A 19,002-nucleotide genomic window follows, 5' to 3' on the forward strand; every position below is an offset into this window, starting at 1 on the left:
TGGCCTGGCTTGATTTTTATTGCCACAACAAGTTTGTATTGTTGCACAATCTCTTGAAGCTGGGTGGCAAAAACAGACAGAGCATTTGCTTGATTGGATTCCATGGTCCCTAGCTGTTGCTTGATATTAGCTACAATTTGTTGCAAATTTTCAATAACTGCCAATTTTGAATTTTGAGCACTAAGATCATGGACCTGTCTTCCGATATCCTCAAACAGGGCATGCAGTTCATTAATATGTTGATTAGTTGGTAGAGTGGCCACTGTCTGAGTAAGTTGTTTGATCTCTGTCTGGATATTCTTGATATCTTCTGATTTCAATATGCGATTCACAGCTCTCTTAATATTTTTAAGTTCCTGTGATGTAGGCAGATTTGATACAGTATTTTGCAAAGATTCAAGTGCCAATTTCACATTATTTAATTCAGAAGCATCAGCCACATTTTGCATAGCATTTTGGAGCAGGGCTATATCAGCCTGAGTGGGTGTTGATTGTTGTAAAATTTCAAGTTTTGTTTGGATATCATCGATCAAGTGATGAAAATGAGATAGCTCAGATTCAGTGTTGAGGTTTTCAAGCTTTGTGATCTGTTGCTGGACACTGACAAGTGTGTCTACAATACCAGGCAGGCGGGATTCTAGAGATTCTTGTACATTTGTCAAATCACTTTGCACTGCTGCTATTGTACCCTCAAGATGGGTTATGGTACTTTGAATTTTTCCAAAATCTTCATATGTTTCAAGTTGCAGCTTAATGTTGGCAACACTCCGAGTTATTGCACTCAAAGCATCAGAAGATGGCAAGTTGTTCATAAAATTTTCAAGTGTCTCAATTTTTTCTTCAACCTCGGCTATGGCATTGTTCAGAGGGTCCAGATTAGGTATTTGGAGTGATTGAATCTGTTCTTTTAGAGTGGAAATCACTAGATCAAAATCTTCTTGTGATTTTATGCTTTTGACAATTGTTTGGAGCTGTGCCTGGACGTTATTTATCTGCTCTTCCAATTGCTGTTTCAATTGCTCAGAGTTGGTGGCCTGGGTCTTAAATTTGGCTTGAAGAGCTGCTACAGCTTCTTCTAAACTTTGAAAATTATCCAATGTTGCCAGGTCAGTATATTTCTGAAGCAGCACTTTGAGTTCTGAATCAATTTTAAGAAGAGGGTCCATGCATTGTGATTGTAAATTTGTAATTTCTAGTTGAAGACTGGCATTGAGTGTGGTTTGTAAAGCTTGTAAATCACTTCTTAATTTCTTGACTCTGACATCAAGCATCAGAATCTCATCACTGTGATCTTCATGCCTTGTATGGCCAAATATATCATTAGGCATTTTGTTTTAGTGGTTATTTATTATTGAATATCTGATTCTTAATTCTATAAAAAAAGGTATAAGCTTGTCATATGATCCCGGGACCTCAATATATAAGCAGTCACCAGCAAAAACAGTATATACAGTGCCAGAAATCATGTTTGAGTGCTTAATTCTATAAATATTTCTCCCTACTGAAATCTTGACATTACCCTCAGGGGTTGTAATAAATTGCAATTGACCACCTACAGGTAATTGGTAATGATTTAAATTATTGTTAAATATGTACAATGTTTTACCTGTTTCATCATCAACATCTGTAAGTATGCTGTTCAGATGAATAATTAACAAAGCACTTAGTTTAGATATTATATCAGAAGAGGGTTGTGGTGTTGGCAGGTCCATAATAGCCTGTTTTTTGAACCCAAATAAGTTCATAGGCATGTTTATTTATTTCAAATCATGCTCTGTAATTGGGCATTGATTACCACTTTTCAAATCACAATGACCCCATGGTAGAGTATGTATGCCACATGATAAAATGCATCTTTTGTCATCATGTGGGTCCAGAGCCACTTTTCTTACAATATTTGTAGTCAACAAGTGATCCACACTCTGAATTCTATTTTCTGATGTTCTGATTGTGCTACATGATTTGAGGCAATTTTTGTAATCTTCAAATTAAAGTTCTTTGTCAACAATTACTCTGCCAATGCCCTTGGCTTTTTTTGCAACAGCGCCACTACATGTTTCAAAGCTGTACATCTTGGCCCTTAACCCAGCAAATGCCACAATAACATCACCAAGTGTCTCATCTTTTAACTTGCCAGGCACCTTTTTGTTGTGGTGTTGAATCTCTGTATGTTCACTGGTATCAAAATATTTAAACAATTCAGGCTGTGTTATATCTTGATAAACATCTTCTGTTTGAATATCAAGAACAAAACTATCTGTGTCCATGTACATCAGTTTTACACGATCCTTATAAAAAGGCTTCAACACATTATAAAACAATTTTAACATGTGTAATTTGGCCAATTCCAATATCACAGCCCCTACATAAATAGGCTTATCAAACTTAATCTTTGTTTTTTTCATGTTGAAAAGTGCCATATTCTCATCATAAATTCTTCTGTAATTGAAGTTGGGCTTTGCAATCAATTTTTTGCTCCGGCTGGGGTCAGTAATTATTTTAACATCAATATGTTTTCTGACATTTTCAATTGTTTTGCCATACACTGAATTGACCATCAATTTAAACAAGGTCTTATAAAATTGGCTCATTGCAGATGTTCGAAGCTCTGTGTTTGTATCAATATATGGCTTCAACCATCTTGAATGCCTGAACCTCAAAACTTTTCCAACTTTGGTCACTTGAACACCATGATTCATCAGGAACTGGAGGTTTTTGTAATATATGACATAATCCTGTTTCGGCTCTAGAGTCATCATCAATTTCTTCTGTTTAGAGCCAGGTGAACACTTAACCTCGGGAATTGGGGGCAGATCAGAAAATGTGTTGTGTAAATCATCAGGAATTGTCAGATCAACCTCTAAGAACAGGCCATAGTTACTGTCATCAAAATCCTTAAGATCTTCAATATTGAAATCTTCAACCCACTCAAGCCCTGCATATGGCAGTTTTTTCATCATAGCATAACCATACAGGCTGTTTGCATCCACATAAAGTATATAATTTGATGGCAGTGCTGGATCATAATCAGGAATATATTTGTTATTTGCTCTGGCATATCTCTGAGAACATTGCACCATGCCTCCTCTTATACATTGTTCCATAAACAGATACATATCTTGATCCTGGATCAGATCCAACTGCATTTTAGTGTTTAAAAACATTGCAGACCTTGCTAGGCCCGGAGCACTGTAAAAATACATTGGATCCAGCTTATAATTTTGCATGGAAGATTTTCTGAATGTCTGCAGTATATCAGCTAAGAGGGTCACATCAAGTTTTAAATAAGCCTTGTGATAATCACCAAATGTCTGGCATTTTAAATTGTTCCACATCAATTGGGCATGGTGATAATCTTCATCAGTGATTCCAGATCCTCTGATTTTGCTGTAAAACTCTTGTTGTGGTGGCAGAGAACACTCATCAAATTTAGAAAAATCTGTAACATAATCATATGGATATACACCCTTCCGCCTAATTAATTTCAGCTCCTGATTTGGAAACGAAGCACATGTGATTTTGAATTGATCATCAGATAATTGAGTGGCCAGTGTAGCCAGGCTAGCCGATAAAATTCTGTATGAATCAAGAAATCTTAAGTGAATAGGAACACCATTAACTTTAATTATTTTGATAATGGCAATATATTTCTCATTATTTTTAGCTAAAATATTTAAATTCTGCTTGTCAAACCCCTCGTACCTGATCAAATGATGAAAATCATAATTGGATGCACCATGGCAAAATATAGGGATAAATTTTGGTCTCTGGATCTTAATATTGCAGCTATTACACAGGGCCATTAAGAATTTACCATCTGTATGGGAATGGTGATGAACCTTGATATTTGTATCTGAAAATTCAGAATCACATACCGGGCATTTTTCTGCATTGTTGAAATCTTCAATCTGTTCCTCTGTTAAAGGCAACATAGGTTTTGATTTTAATAAGACATTAGATGCTATGTCATGGCACTCATTTTCTATTCTATCTGCAAATTCTTTGATGGCATCTGCTCCCATGTATAAATCTTCTTTACTAACAACACCATCCTGTACAATCACATAACAAAAACTAGAAGGTTCATGTAACTGGTATGATGTAATTGAAGGTTCATCAGGATCTGGGCTACAGAATGCAAGAGGTTTGAGGTTTGATTCAAAATCACAGACTACATATGCTGGGTGTTCCAACAAGGCTTCAAATTTTTTGAATTTGGCATTTTCATTTGGGTTAGGCATCAGCATATGAACATGTTTATGGTTGCCACAGTATTTCAGATGCTCAATTAACTTGTTTTTAGCAATTTCTGCATTCTCTTCACAAACACCATTCACCATTTTTCTACCATCAAATACAATTAAACATCTTCTGCACAACTTGAATATTGTATTGGATTTGTCTAGTTGTTTTCTGACTAAAGCTTGAAGATTATGTATCAGAGTGTAATGATATGTGCCATCCCCTTCAATTAAGAGCAGATCAATTGGAACAGCAGAATCATCATCAAATGTACTGATTCTGAGAGGTGCTATCAAGCAATTGCCACGGCCAGTAGAACAAATAAATACATTAATAGATAATTGTTTACCATTAATATCCCGGGCCTTTTTTTCAAATTTATCAATATTCTGAACAGACATTGGATATTCTAAGCCCTTCATTGCTTCATCAAAATTGTGTTCATGCTGTTTATAATAACTTATTCTCTCAGGATTTCTTAAAACTGGAAACAAAGCAGCTAAAATACACCACAAAAAGCATTTCTCATCATTATTTTCTATGTTAACCACGGCTCTTTCGTTTTTAATATTGGCAGGTAATGGCAGATATGTAGATCCTTGTAATGGGCTGAATTCAGAAATATTAACATAGAGCTTGTGTGGAGAACCGCATAGGCTCCATCCAGACTCTTTTGCTGCAAATTCAGAGTGTTTAATATTCAATTGATCTATCAAACTGCTGGTTCATAGCGTGGCTGCTTTGCCGGTCCAGTATTAACAGGTGTTTCATGCTTCCTTTTCAGACCAGATGTAGATGGTTGTGGGGGCAATGTTGATGACTGTGCAGAACAAGTACCTTTATGTTTATATGTGAAATATTCCAGACTATATTTTCTATGGCATTTAGGGCATATTTTTGTGGGAGTTCTGCATTTGTCTGGATTACAATTCTTTTGATGCTTAGCCCAATTGGGGCTGGATATATTCTTTTTGCATTGATTACAATATTTTTGATTTGGCATTTTTTGTTGTTGGTTTATTATATAAGATTTCCTGGGGTTCAATTCAAAATTTTGTACTTAATATATATATATATTTTGTTCAGCTGTGTGCTTTGTATATTTCTTGTGTATATTTAATATGTTAATATTATTAATTATTATTCTCGGTTTATTATACAAAATTTTTTGGATTTTAAATCAAAACTCTATGCTTATTATGACAGGTTGTAAAGCTAATAGCCTACAAGTGGAAAAAGAGAATAAATATTGATCTACACTGACCTTCCGCAAATGCCTGCACAGACATGCATGTCCTAGAAAGGCAATGACCTAGCACTGTGTTATGTATTAATTTTTGTATAACAGGCTGGGACAGATATAAGCCTGACTCTAAATAAGAGTGGATTACAACAAACAAGCTGGATGCAACAAATATCAGATTTTTTATACAAAATATAAGCCCTTTTTGTTCAATATACCAGAAATATATTTAATATGAATAATAAGAAATATTATATATTAAACCAAACAGGCCTGTAAGTATGAGAAGCACTGTAACAACACATCTGTACTCCTCAGCCACTCTCACAATACTGGCTGATATGTAATGCAAAATCTCTTTATATACCCTAAGCATGGATTAAAACATCTGAAACAACAAAGCAATCAGAATATAACACATCATCACATTATGTCATAATTAACCAATCAGAAAACAACACATGCATAATATTGGATAATAATTTGTTGCACAGCATGATGCAATAGAAATAAACCAGAAGTAAGCATGTGTGTGTGTGGGTGTGTGTGTGTGTGTGTGTGAGTGTGTGGGTGTGTGTTTTATGAGGATTTTGGCTTAATTTCAAGTGTATCCAAAACAATATCAAGAAGGGGCATATTTTTAACAAGCTTATGGACAACAATCTGGCTGATGCAACTTTTGTAAGTATGGGCAAATCAATCTGAGGGGGCTCATCATTTGTACACTGTAGTTTCGGGAAATTCCCGAGGGCATTTTTACAAAAATCTTGGATTAGACGGAGTACCACACTTGAGCAAAAAGCTCATATGGGCATGTTGAGCAAGTTTTAAGTGTAGCCAAATCTGCCTGAGGGGGGTTCATCATTTGTTGAGTTTATAATACCACAAATCACACTACTCCGCCACGTCGTATCATTATTACAGTCAAATTTTGATTACGACCGAGGTGGTTGCAGAACAAAATTTGTCTTTTTTGAGGTAAGCACTAAGGAGTAGAATAATATTTTCCTTGACCATTTACATGAAAGGAAGCGATTGTAGTAAAACCGCCAAAATTACAACTTAACAACAAGTTGTTCGATTTCCGGGGAAGCACACACATGATTCCTTCATTCATGATTATCATCATCGTATTCTTTAGCCGTGGTGCAAATTTCAGTAACAAATTCTACATAAATTGCCTCTGTGTGAACGTGAGACATTTAAAACGGGATGTAACAATGTGATCGCAGGATGTTCTGCAACACATCGCACCGGCTGGAAAAAGGAGGGGGTGTGGGTGCATTTCGAGCACTCGCCAGAGGTCCAGCGCAAGGTTAAAATAACTGTTTGTGCCCAGTTTATTGCGGGTTTATATGACCTTGGCTTGATGGTTCCAATAATGTAACTAATTTGATGTTTTCGTAAATTCATGGGTTGTTTTGGCATACTTAAAATATCCAAAATTATTTAAATTTTATTGTAAACAAGCACTAAATTAAATCGTGTATTTCAATCAACTATAGTTCATATGCAATATTCGTTTAATTATAGAGTGAAGTGGGGAAGTGGAAATATTATTTTATTATGAAACAATATAAATTCGCCACAGCATCAAAATTCAATGAACAGTAAACCAAAAGGAATTATGATAGAGAATGTTATTGTATATGATTAACATTTGCCACATTCATAGGTATAACAATAGTTTGATATTGAACACATAGAGTTTTGTAATTAAATATAATTAACGTCGAACCATGAAAAGGAACTCAAATTTACAAGCTCACGGTGAATTAGTACAATACAAGGCACAAAGTAATGAACCGAAGGTGTGTTATCTGCAAATGCACTTCTCAGATATTAATCTCACCTTACAATAATAGTTTGACCATTAGAATGTTAATTTACTACAGTTGTTTATGATATTTCGGGAGCACAAACGTTACGCACTAGCTACCATCTGCCATCTTCTCATTGATATCAAGTATAGTGTTCAGTAAAGCTAAGAAAAAGTTACTTTCGGTAAACACGCTGTCGTAATTAAATACTTTGTGGGGATTACGATATGATTTTGGGGGACGCATGACATGATTTTGGGGGGATGCGCCCATGGCCTTTTTAGGGATGGGCACCCCTGTGCATATGCCATATAGCGAATTCACTTTCATCTATGTGAGATATAGCGACCTGGCGATATTTCCTCAATTGGCGTTATTACCCCAGTTACTTTAATGCAAGCACTGTTTGCATTGTTATAGTAATTCCTAAGATCTTCGATGTTTTAGCCTAATATCTTTCTTTTCCAATACATTTCACCAAAAATTAACGCCACGAGCCTCCTCAACAACTCCACTGCAAATAGTTGTCGAGCACCCAAAACCTTGCTTGGCGAAGGTTTTAAGTTCTAAAACACTATATCACCAAAATTAGCAGATTTACACTTACATTGATAGTTCAAATGGGTTGCATAAACCTTTAGATAATGTACATGAGTCAAAACGAAAGATAACTAAGACACTGTTAGCAAAAAATAATATTTATCTTGGTACACATGTAAAACGAGTATGTTACATATTTTAGAAAATATATTATAATTGTTATAAACTCCTACAGATAAGCTTTAAAACAATAATTTTTAAGTATCACGAGTTGCAATTCTCATCATGATATTTGAGCATTGCCAGAGACTTACGAATGAAATATAGGGAAGCTGCTGTGAAATTACAAATAGCTATTAAAAATAAAATCACATATTCGACGGTATCATGATTCGCTCAAATGAGAGCGGGGGTTAATTCTTATGATCAAGAAAAGGAATTTCCGAAACTAAAATAAAGAGAAAAGTAATTATTTATTGGTTTGGTTTATTTTACTTCGCTTTTCTGCCATTTTTGGCTAATCGCCAAGATGAGGATGAGTGATGACATGATGAAACTGATGAAGGGACATTGACAAAGAAGATTCATGCCCTAGCCGAGATTCGAATCCTGGTCCCCTATCGTTGTAGGACGCTGTGATAACCAACCACTCTACCACAGAGTTCGGCGAGGAGAAAAGTAAGGAATTTCAATAATTTAAATTTACAAAATAATTTTTGCATTGTTTAACTTGGTAATTTTTCCATGTTTTTGAGGGAGTCTTCACGAGCGACAGAAAGCGGGTGGGGTGATAAGCAGACACGATAATTCGCTATAATTTAAAATTGGCCTGTATTTTGTAAATGACCAGCTAGAATTTTCTATTGGTTCCAATTGAAATTTCAATTGGATTGGATTGGTTTCAATTCGAATGAATCGGATCCTATCGGATGCCTAATACAGCTATCGGAATGTTTTGGTTTTAATCGGAATCTCAACTGAAACCAATTGGAAATTTAAGACAATTTCCAATTGGTGAATTGTATCCAATTGTAAGTTTGTATATATTGTAGAATCAAAATATGTTTTAAATTCATTTATTGACTCAAAGCATAGGTAGTTTAATTCTTGACACCACATTTCGTAATCTAGAAGTTCTTTGGAAAAACAACACACTTGATCTGATTTTTTTCTGAATTCTAATGCATACTACTGAAGTCAGATTTATCTTAATAGATACCTAAGAAGAACTATTTTTTAAGAACCAACTCAACCTTAAAGCAGCTAGTAGTTGGAATAAATGTTCACATTAGTTCTTGTTTTTTCTTCAATATGAAATATCCATGGTTAATCTTATGTGCATGTAATGCAATTGGAAAAATGAGCAATCTTTTGTTCAACTAAGTCGATCCCAACAGTGTTTTGTTTGTTCATCAACTTTTCAAGTGTTGTGGGTCAGATTCTTTGTTTAACCTAATTTTTTGCTGTTTTTGCATGTTTAAAGGAAGAACATCATGTCAATTTATGACTGAAGCAGCATGTTTTCCAATTTTCTATAAGTGTATGAAGCTACAGAGTTAGAAACGTTCATATCTTTGAAACAATTTTGTATCTGAAAGTTTTTTTTTAAGTTACAAATTCCACATGCTTTACCAGAGATTTATTTTAGTTGTTTTATATGATTTCTCCATTGCATTTACAGTTGCATAGATAAGAATTTTTCATAAGCAATATATTGAAAACAATAAAATACTTTCCAATAGAAACCAATTCATTACAATTGACCAATCAGTTCCAATAGACTAATCGGTTCCAATAGAGTGTCTAAAAATGCATATTGGCTATCGGAACCGATTGGAAAAATTTCCAGCTGGGTGTATTTTCGCTAAGCACTCTGGCAGATTTTCTACACAATGCGCTAAAAATACAAGGTCCCAGGTTCGTAATTTCGATAAAACATGAGTTCTTATATTTCTACTTTTATGTTGCTTTCTTCGACATTTGGCAAAGGCATTCGAAGAAAAAAGAAAATAAATCTTAGCTTCGGCCCTTGGCTGAAATTTCACCTTTTGTATGCTTGATTAACCAATGTCACTTAGGTTCACTGTTCTCTTCTCTGAGATGGTGATCAATAATTGATTTCTCTGTGTGTTTGTAGCCCCCTCGGTCTGGGGGAATGGTGTAAATTTTCTCTGATTTTAGGCTGGCTGTGAACACCCAAGGATTTACTCGACGTGACGCCACTGTTTCTTGACACTTAGTTTTGACCTGGAAACATGTACAGGATTATTTGGTTTTATCTGTACTAACTTTCCAACCTATCTCTATTGCTGCTTTTAAAGGCTCTCACTATCAATGAGAGAGAGTGACCATATATATCGTACAGAAACTCAGACCTACTTGGTCGAGTAGTGTAGATGAAATCCCCACTTATATTGTCAAACAATGCAAAGAATATATTGCAATCCCACTGTGCCACATAATCAATTTTTCCTTCACCGCAGGAGTTTTTCCACAAAAGCTGAAGGAAGCAAACGTAATTCCAATATACAAGAAAGGAGAGAGAAACAACTTAACCAACTACAGACCAATATCTCTCCTCTCCCCATTCTCGAAAATTTTAGAAGCTACCATGAACAATCGAATTGCATCGTTTTTAGAAAAACAACAACTTATTTCAAATACTCAGCATGGCTTCCGCAAAGGGAAATCAACTGAAACTGCTGTGTTTCAATATTTGGAATATATAAGAGAAACATTAGACAAACCAGGACAATGCACGGGACTCTTTCTAGATTTGACAAAAGCCTTCGACCTAGTACCCCATGAAAAACTATTACAAACAATAAAACATTATGGCATAAGAGGCATCGCACATGATTGGCTCACATCCTATCTTAGCAATTGCATGCAAATAGTCGAGATTATCCACAGAAAGGATGACGGTGTGCAATCTAGCTTTGTCTCAAAACCCTGCACAATATCAAGTGGAGTTCCACAAGGTTCTATTATTGGACCATTACTCTTCTTAATATATGTTAATGATTTGCCAATAAATTTAAATTCAGCAAAAACGACTCTTTATGCAGATGATACAAGTGTAGCCATCACTGGTGGTAAGGAACAAACCCTTAACTCTAATATCAAACATGTAACAATCAAACTCAGCAAATGGTTCTCTGACAATAATTTAGTATTAAACAGCAGCAAAACTGTGGCTGTCAATTTCCATCACACAAGGAATAAAATGATAAATGAACCAAATGTTACATTAGGTAATATGACAGTAAATCACGCTAAAACAGTCAAATTCCTGGGAGTATGGATTCATGAAAGCTTAAAATGGGACCCACACATAGATCACCTCTCCGCAAAACTAGGTAAAATTATATTTGGCATTAATACAAAAAAAAAAAAGGTAAAGTGTTCCCCTGTGCATAGCACCACGCCATGAAGGCGTATAGGGGGTGTGAGGGTAACGCCCCACACTTTCTTGATCCGGTCGTGAGTGGGGGTGATGTGATCAGCATCACGCCCCTGACCGCCTTTACCCCCCAGGGTTTCCCCCAGGTACCCATGTTATTCGACGCTGGGTAGGCGCCGGGGCCGCTTCCACCGTTAGAAAAGTTCCCGGATTTGAACCGGCCGGGGATCGAACCCGGGACCTTGAGCATGGTAGTCAGACGCGTTACCGACTGAGCCACCGCGGCCGCATTAATACACTGAAAACAATATCAAACTTAGAAACATTGAAAATACTATATTACACCATGTTTCAATCTTTTTTAACATACGGTATAATCTTCTGGGGAAATTCCACTAATAGTAATAAAATTTTTGTGCTGCAAAAGAAAATTGTCAGAATAATAGCAGGAGCTAAGAGAAATACACCCTGCAGAAGACTGTTTAAAAATTTAGGCATATTACCCTCACCATGCTTGTATATACTTCATCTGCTGATGTATGTAAAAACTGACTTAGATTCCTTCAAATGTAGCAACTCCTCACATAAATATTATACAAGGAATGGCAGCAACCTCACAATACCATCACACAACACCACATTATTTGAGAAAGGACCTAAATACATGGCTGTTCACTGTTTCAATAACCTTCCGAGTGACATAAAAATAATACAATCAGCTACCTCATATAAAAAGCATGTAAAAAAATACCTATTAGATCATTGTTTTTATTCTGTTAAAGAGTACCTGACAATAAATTGCAAATTGTCACATCCTAAATGAACTCCTAGGACATGTATATGTATGTATTGATTTTATCTATTATATGTATGTAAATTTAATGTAAACCTTGCAACTAACAGCAAGAACAAGGAGAATCAATTATAATGTAATCAATGTTTTTTTTTTTTAAATGTTATGTATAATATCTTCATACTTGTACCTATTTGAAAATAATTATTAACGGTAATGTGCTCACATGTTCCATACCATGTGTGGAAAACAACCATTGTACAATGGTCAAAGGAATTAAATAAATCATATCATATCATATCATATCATATGTCTGTGTAGTGGAAGAGTTGTAGTAAAGAAACCAATTATAGTTTCAAGTAGATGGGTTTATTTTCAGACGTTTATATCTTTGCCAAAACACTGCATTAGAAGAAATTCTGTGTCTGCTTGAATATTCTGTATCAATACGTCCATACCTCAGATATAGCAGTAAGTTCTACATAGGCACTTCTCTTAATGCATTTTAGTTTTTAATTACAGAATGTGGAGCATCAAATAGGACCCCAAGAATCATTGGTGGAAAGGAAGTAACCCCATATGAATTCCCATGGATGGGTTTACTTACATTGGGAAGAGGTGTCAAATGTGGTGGAACATTGATTAGTGATCGCTATATGCTTACAGCAGCACATTGTCTACGAGGGTAAGTCAATATAATCAAATATATATTAACTTCTCATCAATTCAAAGATATTTTGCTGTAATTTCAATTAAGAATATTGATGGGGAAAATATTTACATGTATATATTTTTTACAATAACCTTTGGAATTGTAATTTTTACACAAACATGAGAATAATATAATTCATTCTGAAAATGATCACAACGTCAAAGTGATTGCACTGTCTAGCTAGTATTTCATTGATGCTGTCGTATGCCAACATTTTTATGTAAAAATGTGAAGATTTATCTTTTAAACATATCAATGAATCTTCCGGAATAATTTCACAACGCTCAGAGAAGTTAAAGGATATTAATTAAACATTCAAATGCATAAGTCATGCAGCAGTTTTCAATGTTTAAATCAAAATTTAACATTGAAAATATGGTATGATAACTTGAGAAATTCGGAATGTATTTTCAGTTTTCAATACAATGTGTAAATGTATGTGCTGTAATTGTGAATTTCATCACTACTTTCCTTAAGACAAGATTTGAGGGTATTATGCTCGTACAGTTCTTTGTTGTAATGACCTAATTGACTTTCAATGGTAAACAACCTAGCAATGTCTGCAACTGCACATACAGCACATTGCAATTAGTACTAAAGATAAATCGATTATAGTGATAATTTTAATAATGTGAATGGAATCATAGTACAACAAATCATGAATGCTCAGGAAAAGGAAAAACTGCTATTGTAAGTTTTTTCTTCAAGCTTGTATCTTACAGTCAAAGACTGCAAAGAAAAAAGGAACTTAAGTTTAAGATGTGCATTTAGATTTCCATCAGGTGAAACAAAATAGATATATTTCATTGTTATAATATCATGATTATTAATCACTGCTTAATGAATGGCATATTACAGTAAATTTACTACTTAAGTGGATTGTAGATTACAAGATTTTCAATTCAAAGATAGTAAAATAATTTATTTGTATTTAATACTATCTTTTTCTTCATCATAACATAAAGTTTGCTTGGGCCTCCCAGTGGCATAATGGTAACATCATTAACTTGTAATCAAGGTGTCCCAAGTTTGATACTCTATGTAGTTTTGATCCCACTTTAAACCATAGGCCCAGTCCAAATTAGCCTATCTGTGCATAAAATAGACTTAAGAAACTTCAAAATAAAATTTGCTTATTGATTTTGCTGTAATAAATAAGACTCATGCTACTTTATATTTTCCAACTATTAATAACAAATTAAATTAAATAATTGCTTTTACCAGCATCTCTCCAGCAGACATGAAAGTCATCCTTGGAGAACACAATCAGTGTGAAAAGGACCAGAGAACAGTTTCTTTCTCAGTGCAAGAAGCAATCATCCATGAAAAATATGATCTTTCTACACAAAATTATGATGTAGCTCTTATAAAGCTGAGTATGCGTGTCACTTTCAATGATGTAATTAGGCCCATTTGCCTCCCACAACTAGGCACAAGTAAGTAATTCAAAATTTTTGTGTGTCTTTTTACAAAAATGAAAACTGACTATGTGTGTGTGTATCATAAAACAAATGATTAGCCTGTATTGTACATCTTACAAGATATATCTACTGCCCAATGAAGAAGCTTCCTAAGTGTAAAAAATTCTGGTTTCCTTTTTGGTAATTGGACGGTCAAACTAAATTTGATAACTATATTTCCTTTTATTTTCTGTATTAGTTACTTAAACTACAACATGATCATGGGCGTATTTAGGTAGGGGCTAGGGGGCTAAGCCCCCCAGAGCAGGACATTAGCCCCTACCCCCTAACACATGTGGCATATGCAAAAAAAAATTGAGGAGAGAGAAACTGCATAATAATTAGAAAATTCATCATGAAACTTTCAGGTGTTGCTCTTGTAGTGTGACAGTCACACTTAAGAAAATAAGTTCAAATTATGTTTTGACGCAGTCAGTGTACAACAGAAGGTACATGCAGGGTGCACGGTGTGATTTATTCTCTATAAAAGTTTAAGTCCATGTGCACTTGATGGACCATATGTGCAGACAAGACAATATATCACCACTGTTTCTATTGAAATTCCACCTTGGAGCACATGGTAAACAATAATGTTGCTTTCAGACAATTGCGGCTTGGCATACAGTGTTAACATAAATGGAGTCTTTCAACAATGACTTCCTGCAATTGAGTTTTTCTGAACATAAAATTGTAGAGACATGATCTTGTAAGGAAGGTGTCTCTGGTTAAAAGCCTGGTGAAGGCACATTGCACAGTGGTTCGGATCCCATTTTAAACTTTAGGTCAAATTCCGATTAGTGTATAAAATGGACTTAAAAAATAACTATAACAATTCATTGTAGAGATTTAAATAAAATAACAGTTTTGATGGGGAAAAGGCGTTAGAAAAAAGTAAAGTTAGTTCCTGTGGATCTGCATTGCGTACGGATAATTTAAAGATTTACACCTGAATGTTGCAATCGTGTAGAACCAACTCAATCGCGCGCAATCACTTTCCAAGTCATTTGTGTGCATTGCACCACATCACGAATATGTATGCACATGCCCAGAACTTACGTATTTAATTTTCCTTTGTTCAAGGACAATGAATTTTCTGGATCACTTCTAATAATACTGCTCTAGGAATCTCAGGATAGATTAATTTTTCTTAAAAAGATTATTTGTTGTTTCAAATAACCCACGGGAAGATTATTGTGGAAGAATATGTGCTTATGCTGGTTATATAACAGCAAGAAATGTTAATCATCTTTTGGAGATTGGATATTATTTTAAATTGCTCACACTATTTGTGAAAGTAAGAGTCAGATGACAAGATGATTACACCTTTTGATTAAAGAGTTTGTTAATAGTAAAAGTAAGGTGTCCTGCGAACAGAATTAGACCATTGAATTTGAGAAAGAAAATTAAAAGATGCATATTCAAAATGATCCTATAAAACATACTTTGAGTGTAATACTTGGTGTCCTTTTGAAGTCATCTTGTCAGGGTTATATAAAAGTAGTTAGGTTGAGAATTATCATTTTAAAAAGTCTTCGCGATAAGCCAAAAGTGGCAGAAGAGCAAAGTAAAATGAAACAAATCAATCAATAAAAAGTCTAGTTTTAGAAGATAATTGAATAAAATATAATAATATATAATAAGTATATAATAAATAAATAACTTAAATTGCAACTTTCTATACCCTTCTAAAACTAAACTCCGAGGCGCAACAGCCATCGAATGGCCAGGGCCTGCCAGAGCAGCTTTCTCATTGGGTGATGCGTGGTCAGCGCATCGGGTCCCATCGCCGCTGATTCTGGCTTTTGTGACCGGAGTTGCTACTTCTTCTTTTCAAGTAACTTCCAAATTGTCCTCACGACGCTGGGTCAATGCCAAAATTTTTGGAGCACCCACCGGGAACCGAACCCAGGAACCCTTCTGTATCATTCAAGCCATCAATTATTATTAGTGCAGGTTTAGTATAAGTATGATCTTCTTTATATTTTGTTTAGGTCAGAACTTCTCTTCAGGAGCCTATGATAATTATTTTAATAAAATATCAAATTTATCCGTAAGCCTACATAGAGACCAAGAATATCGCACCTGTTGCGAATAATTCAATAACTTACAAGGTTCTCGATTTTGTAATAGTCTGGAATTCTTCGTTTCCCTAATTCATTTCTTCAGTGTACGTTTCCTTAAGATCCGAAAGTATTGGCGTAAGTTGGCAGGGGCAAGGTGTGGGTGCACAAATTTCACCCTGAGTAGAGATTAATTTTCAATGCACAAAATGTTGAACATTGCATAGTGTATTCGGCTACAGCAGAACGGTCTTTTACTGCAATGAAAATATGGCTAAGTCAACTATGAGGCAAGACACTATTGAACATAGAAAGGGAAATTGTAGCGGATTGCAAAGAGTTCTTCAGGAATTTATACAGAAGATAAAAGAAGAGCACTTAGACAAGACAATTATATAATTTGTGTAATATCTTAGTTTTTTCACGAAACTAATAGCAAGTGCTTCTCAGTTCTATGCCTTGCAGATTTAAAATTTGTTCAATACCATGATCAATGGATTACCCAATATTAGTACACTAAAACTATACCTTCCTTATCCTAAAGAAGAAATGTGTTCTTTAATAAATTTGCATCCATCTATAATAGTGTATTTATTCCTTTCACAAAAGTAACACTTGACATAACCACAATTCCATTTCCTTTGCATAAGATGATGTGGGGACACCTGTTTTCCAAGGAGAATACCCATAATGATTTTCGTAATGGATAAAAGCATGCATAATGTTAGCCCCAGTTAGCCCCCCCCCCCCCCCAAGTGGACGGATGAAACTATGCCTATGAACATGATACTGCTTGGGTTGGTCGGAAAAGAATGAGACTTGCCTAATTTGGATGTGAAGATCCCATAGCAGAGATTCACATTGGTGGACGTATTCTCCCTCTGCCCCAATACATTGACGTCAACTGTCTCGAAACTTTGTAAGTGCCAATCGGAACCAGCATTTTGGGGTGGTATGACACCTGGAGCAGACAGACTCATGTAAGGACTCAGCATCGATGAATTTCTGACTATATAATGGCTCTTCATGCTGTCAAACAAGGCGTAATCAGAGGGTGCAAGGTCTGGCAAGTATGAAGCACGTTTGAGGATGGTATATCCGAGTTCCTGTACTTTTAACCTAATCTGCATATGTGTATGGGGCCACATGTTATCGTGTAAGAAAAATACTTGTTTTGCCCATTTACCTGGTTGTCTTTGCTGAATTCTCTGATGAAGGCAATGGAGCTGGCAACAGTACCTGCCACTGTTGTTAATCTTTTCATCATGTGGGAGCCACTCTAGCGGTATGGTGACATCAGCATGAGATATCAGCTGTTTCCCACATGTGAAACCTGGTTTGAGTTCTTTTGACACTGGAATGTTGTCCTGCTTCCATTGCCCTAATTGCTGCTTCTTAAGGGGTGTCATTACGCCATCCTTCCACAAAAACCAGGTTGTTGATAATAATAATAATAATAATAATAATATATCTTTATTGAGCGGGCGAGGTTCAGCATATGTTGATCTCCCACCTAACCCTTGTCAGAATACAGTCTACACTTACAAACGGTATATATATCCAATAAGAAAAAAAAGAAAACAAAACAAAAATAATAATAATAATAATAGTAAATAAGTAAGAAAGATGAAAGAAAAACATATGGACAATTTGAAATCAAATAAGAACTGTAAAGATACAATTAATGAGTATATGTATACACATAAAACTATATACAACTAAATTTTAAATAAATTTTTTATAATATATATATATATATATATATATATATATATATATATATATATATATATATATATATATATATATATATATATATATATATATATATTCATATTCTTTATTTCCATTGACCCATGTCCATAGGTATGGAAATCATCATATAACAATACATACAGTAAGAAAATATTAATACAATTTTAGACAAGGATTACAGTAATGATTTTAAGAACTACTACATGAAGGAAATCCAAATACACTAATAAAATATTAATACAATTATAGACAAGAATTACAGCAATGATTTGTAGAACTTCTACATGAAGGAAATCCAAATAAAAGAAGAATACACTATGGGAATGAAATTACATACAATATTTAAGGCGAGCACAATAACAAGCGAAGAAATTTTTCTAGTGTAAAAATAAAATGTAAAAGTAAATATGTAACTTATACAACATGCAAGAATGCAATATATATACAGAACTGATTAATGATCATTTAGACACAATAATAGCATATAGTGAATACTTCGTACATGATAATATAAATAGTATAATTCCATTTTCTGTACAATCAAACTCTCTTTGTTGACAATTTATGTAATTTAATATTTACAAATTTAGAAATTCATTTATTGAATAAAAACAATGTCGTAATAAGAATTTTGTTAATTCCCTCTTAAATTGGGTACTTGATTCCATTGTTTTCATGTGATCAGGTAATTTATTATACAGGTGGATACCTACGAATTTAGGACCTTTTTCAAGGAGAGTGGTATTATGAGTTTGTATAACCAGATTGTCACTTTTTCTTGTGTTGTATTGATGTACTTCCTTGATACGTTTGGAGAAACTAGACATATCTTGTTTTACGTAGCACAGTAAATGTAATATATATAGGCAAGGTAATGGTAGAATGCCAAGATCTCTGAAGATTTTCCTACATGGTTCATTTATTTTCTTTCCTGCCATAATTCGTACTATTCTCTTCTGCAAAATAAAAATTTT

At 34.6% G+C, this 19,002-nt stretch overlaps 1 protein-coding gene across 1 annotated transcript in view; it reads left to right on the top strand.

The window, feature by feature from the left end:
• Nucleotides 1-7,224: 7,224 nt before the first annotated feature.
• LOC146003452 (trypsin-1-like) overlaps nucleotides 7,225-19,002 on the top strand; it is a 67,387-nt gene continuing 55,609 nt past the window's right edge. Inside the window, exons 1-4 of the mRNA XM_083141738.1 lie at nucleotides 7,225-7,282; nucleotides 10,914-11,099; nucleotides 12,564-12,726; nucleotides 13,978-14,189. Coding sequence (XP_082997864.1) covers nucleotides 7,225-7,282; nucleotides 10,914-11,099; nucleotides 12,564-12,726; nucleotides 13,978-14,189 — 619 coding nt within the window. The remainder of the gene's footprint in view (nucleotides 7,283-10,913; nucleotides 11,100-12,563; nucleotides 12,727-13,977; nucleotides 14,190-19,002) is intronic.

The sequence above is a fragment of the Lepisma saccharinum genome, chromosome 20, assembly GCF_977018435.1.
Source record: "Lepisma saccharinum chromosome 20, izLepSacc3.1, whole genome shotgun sequence".
Lineage (NCBI taxonomy): Eukaryota > Metazoa > Arthropoda > Insecta > Zygentoma > Lepismatidae > Lepisma > Lepisma saccharinum.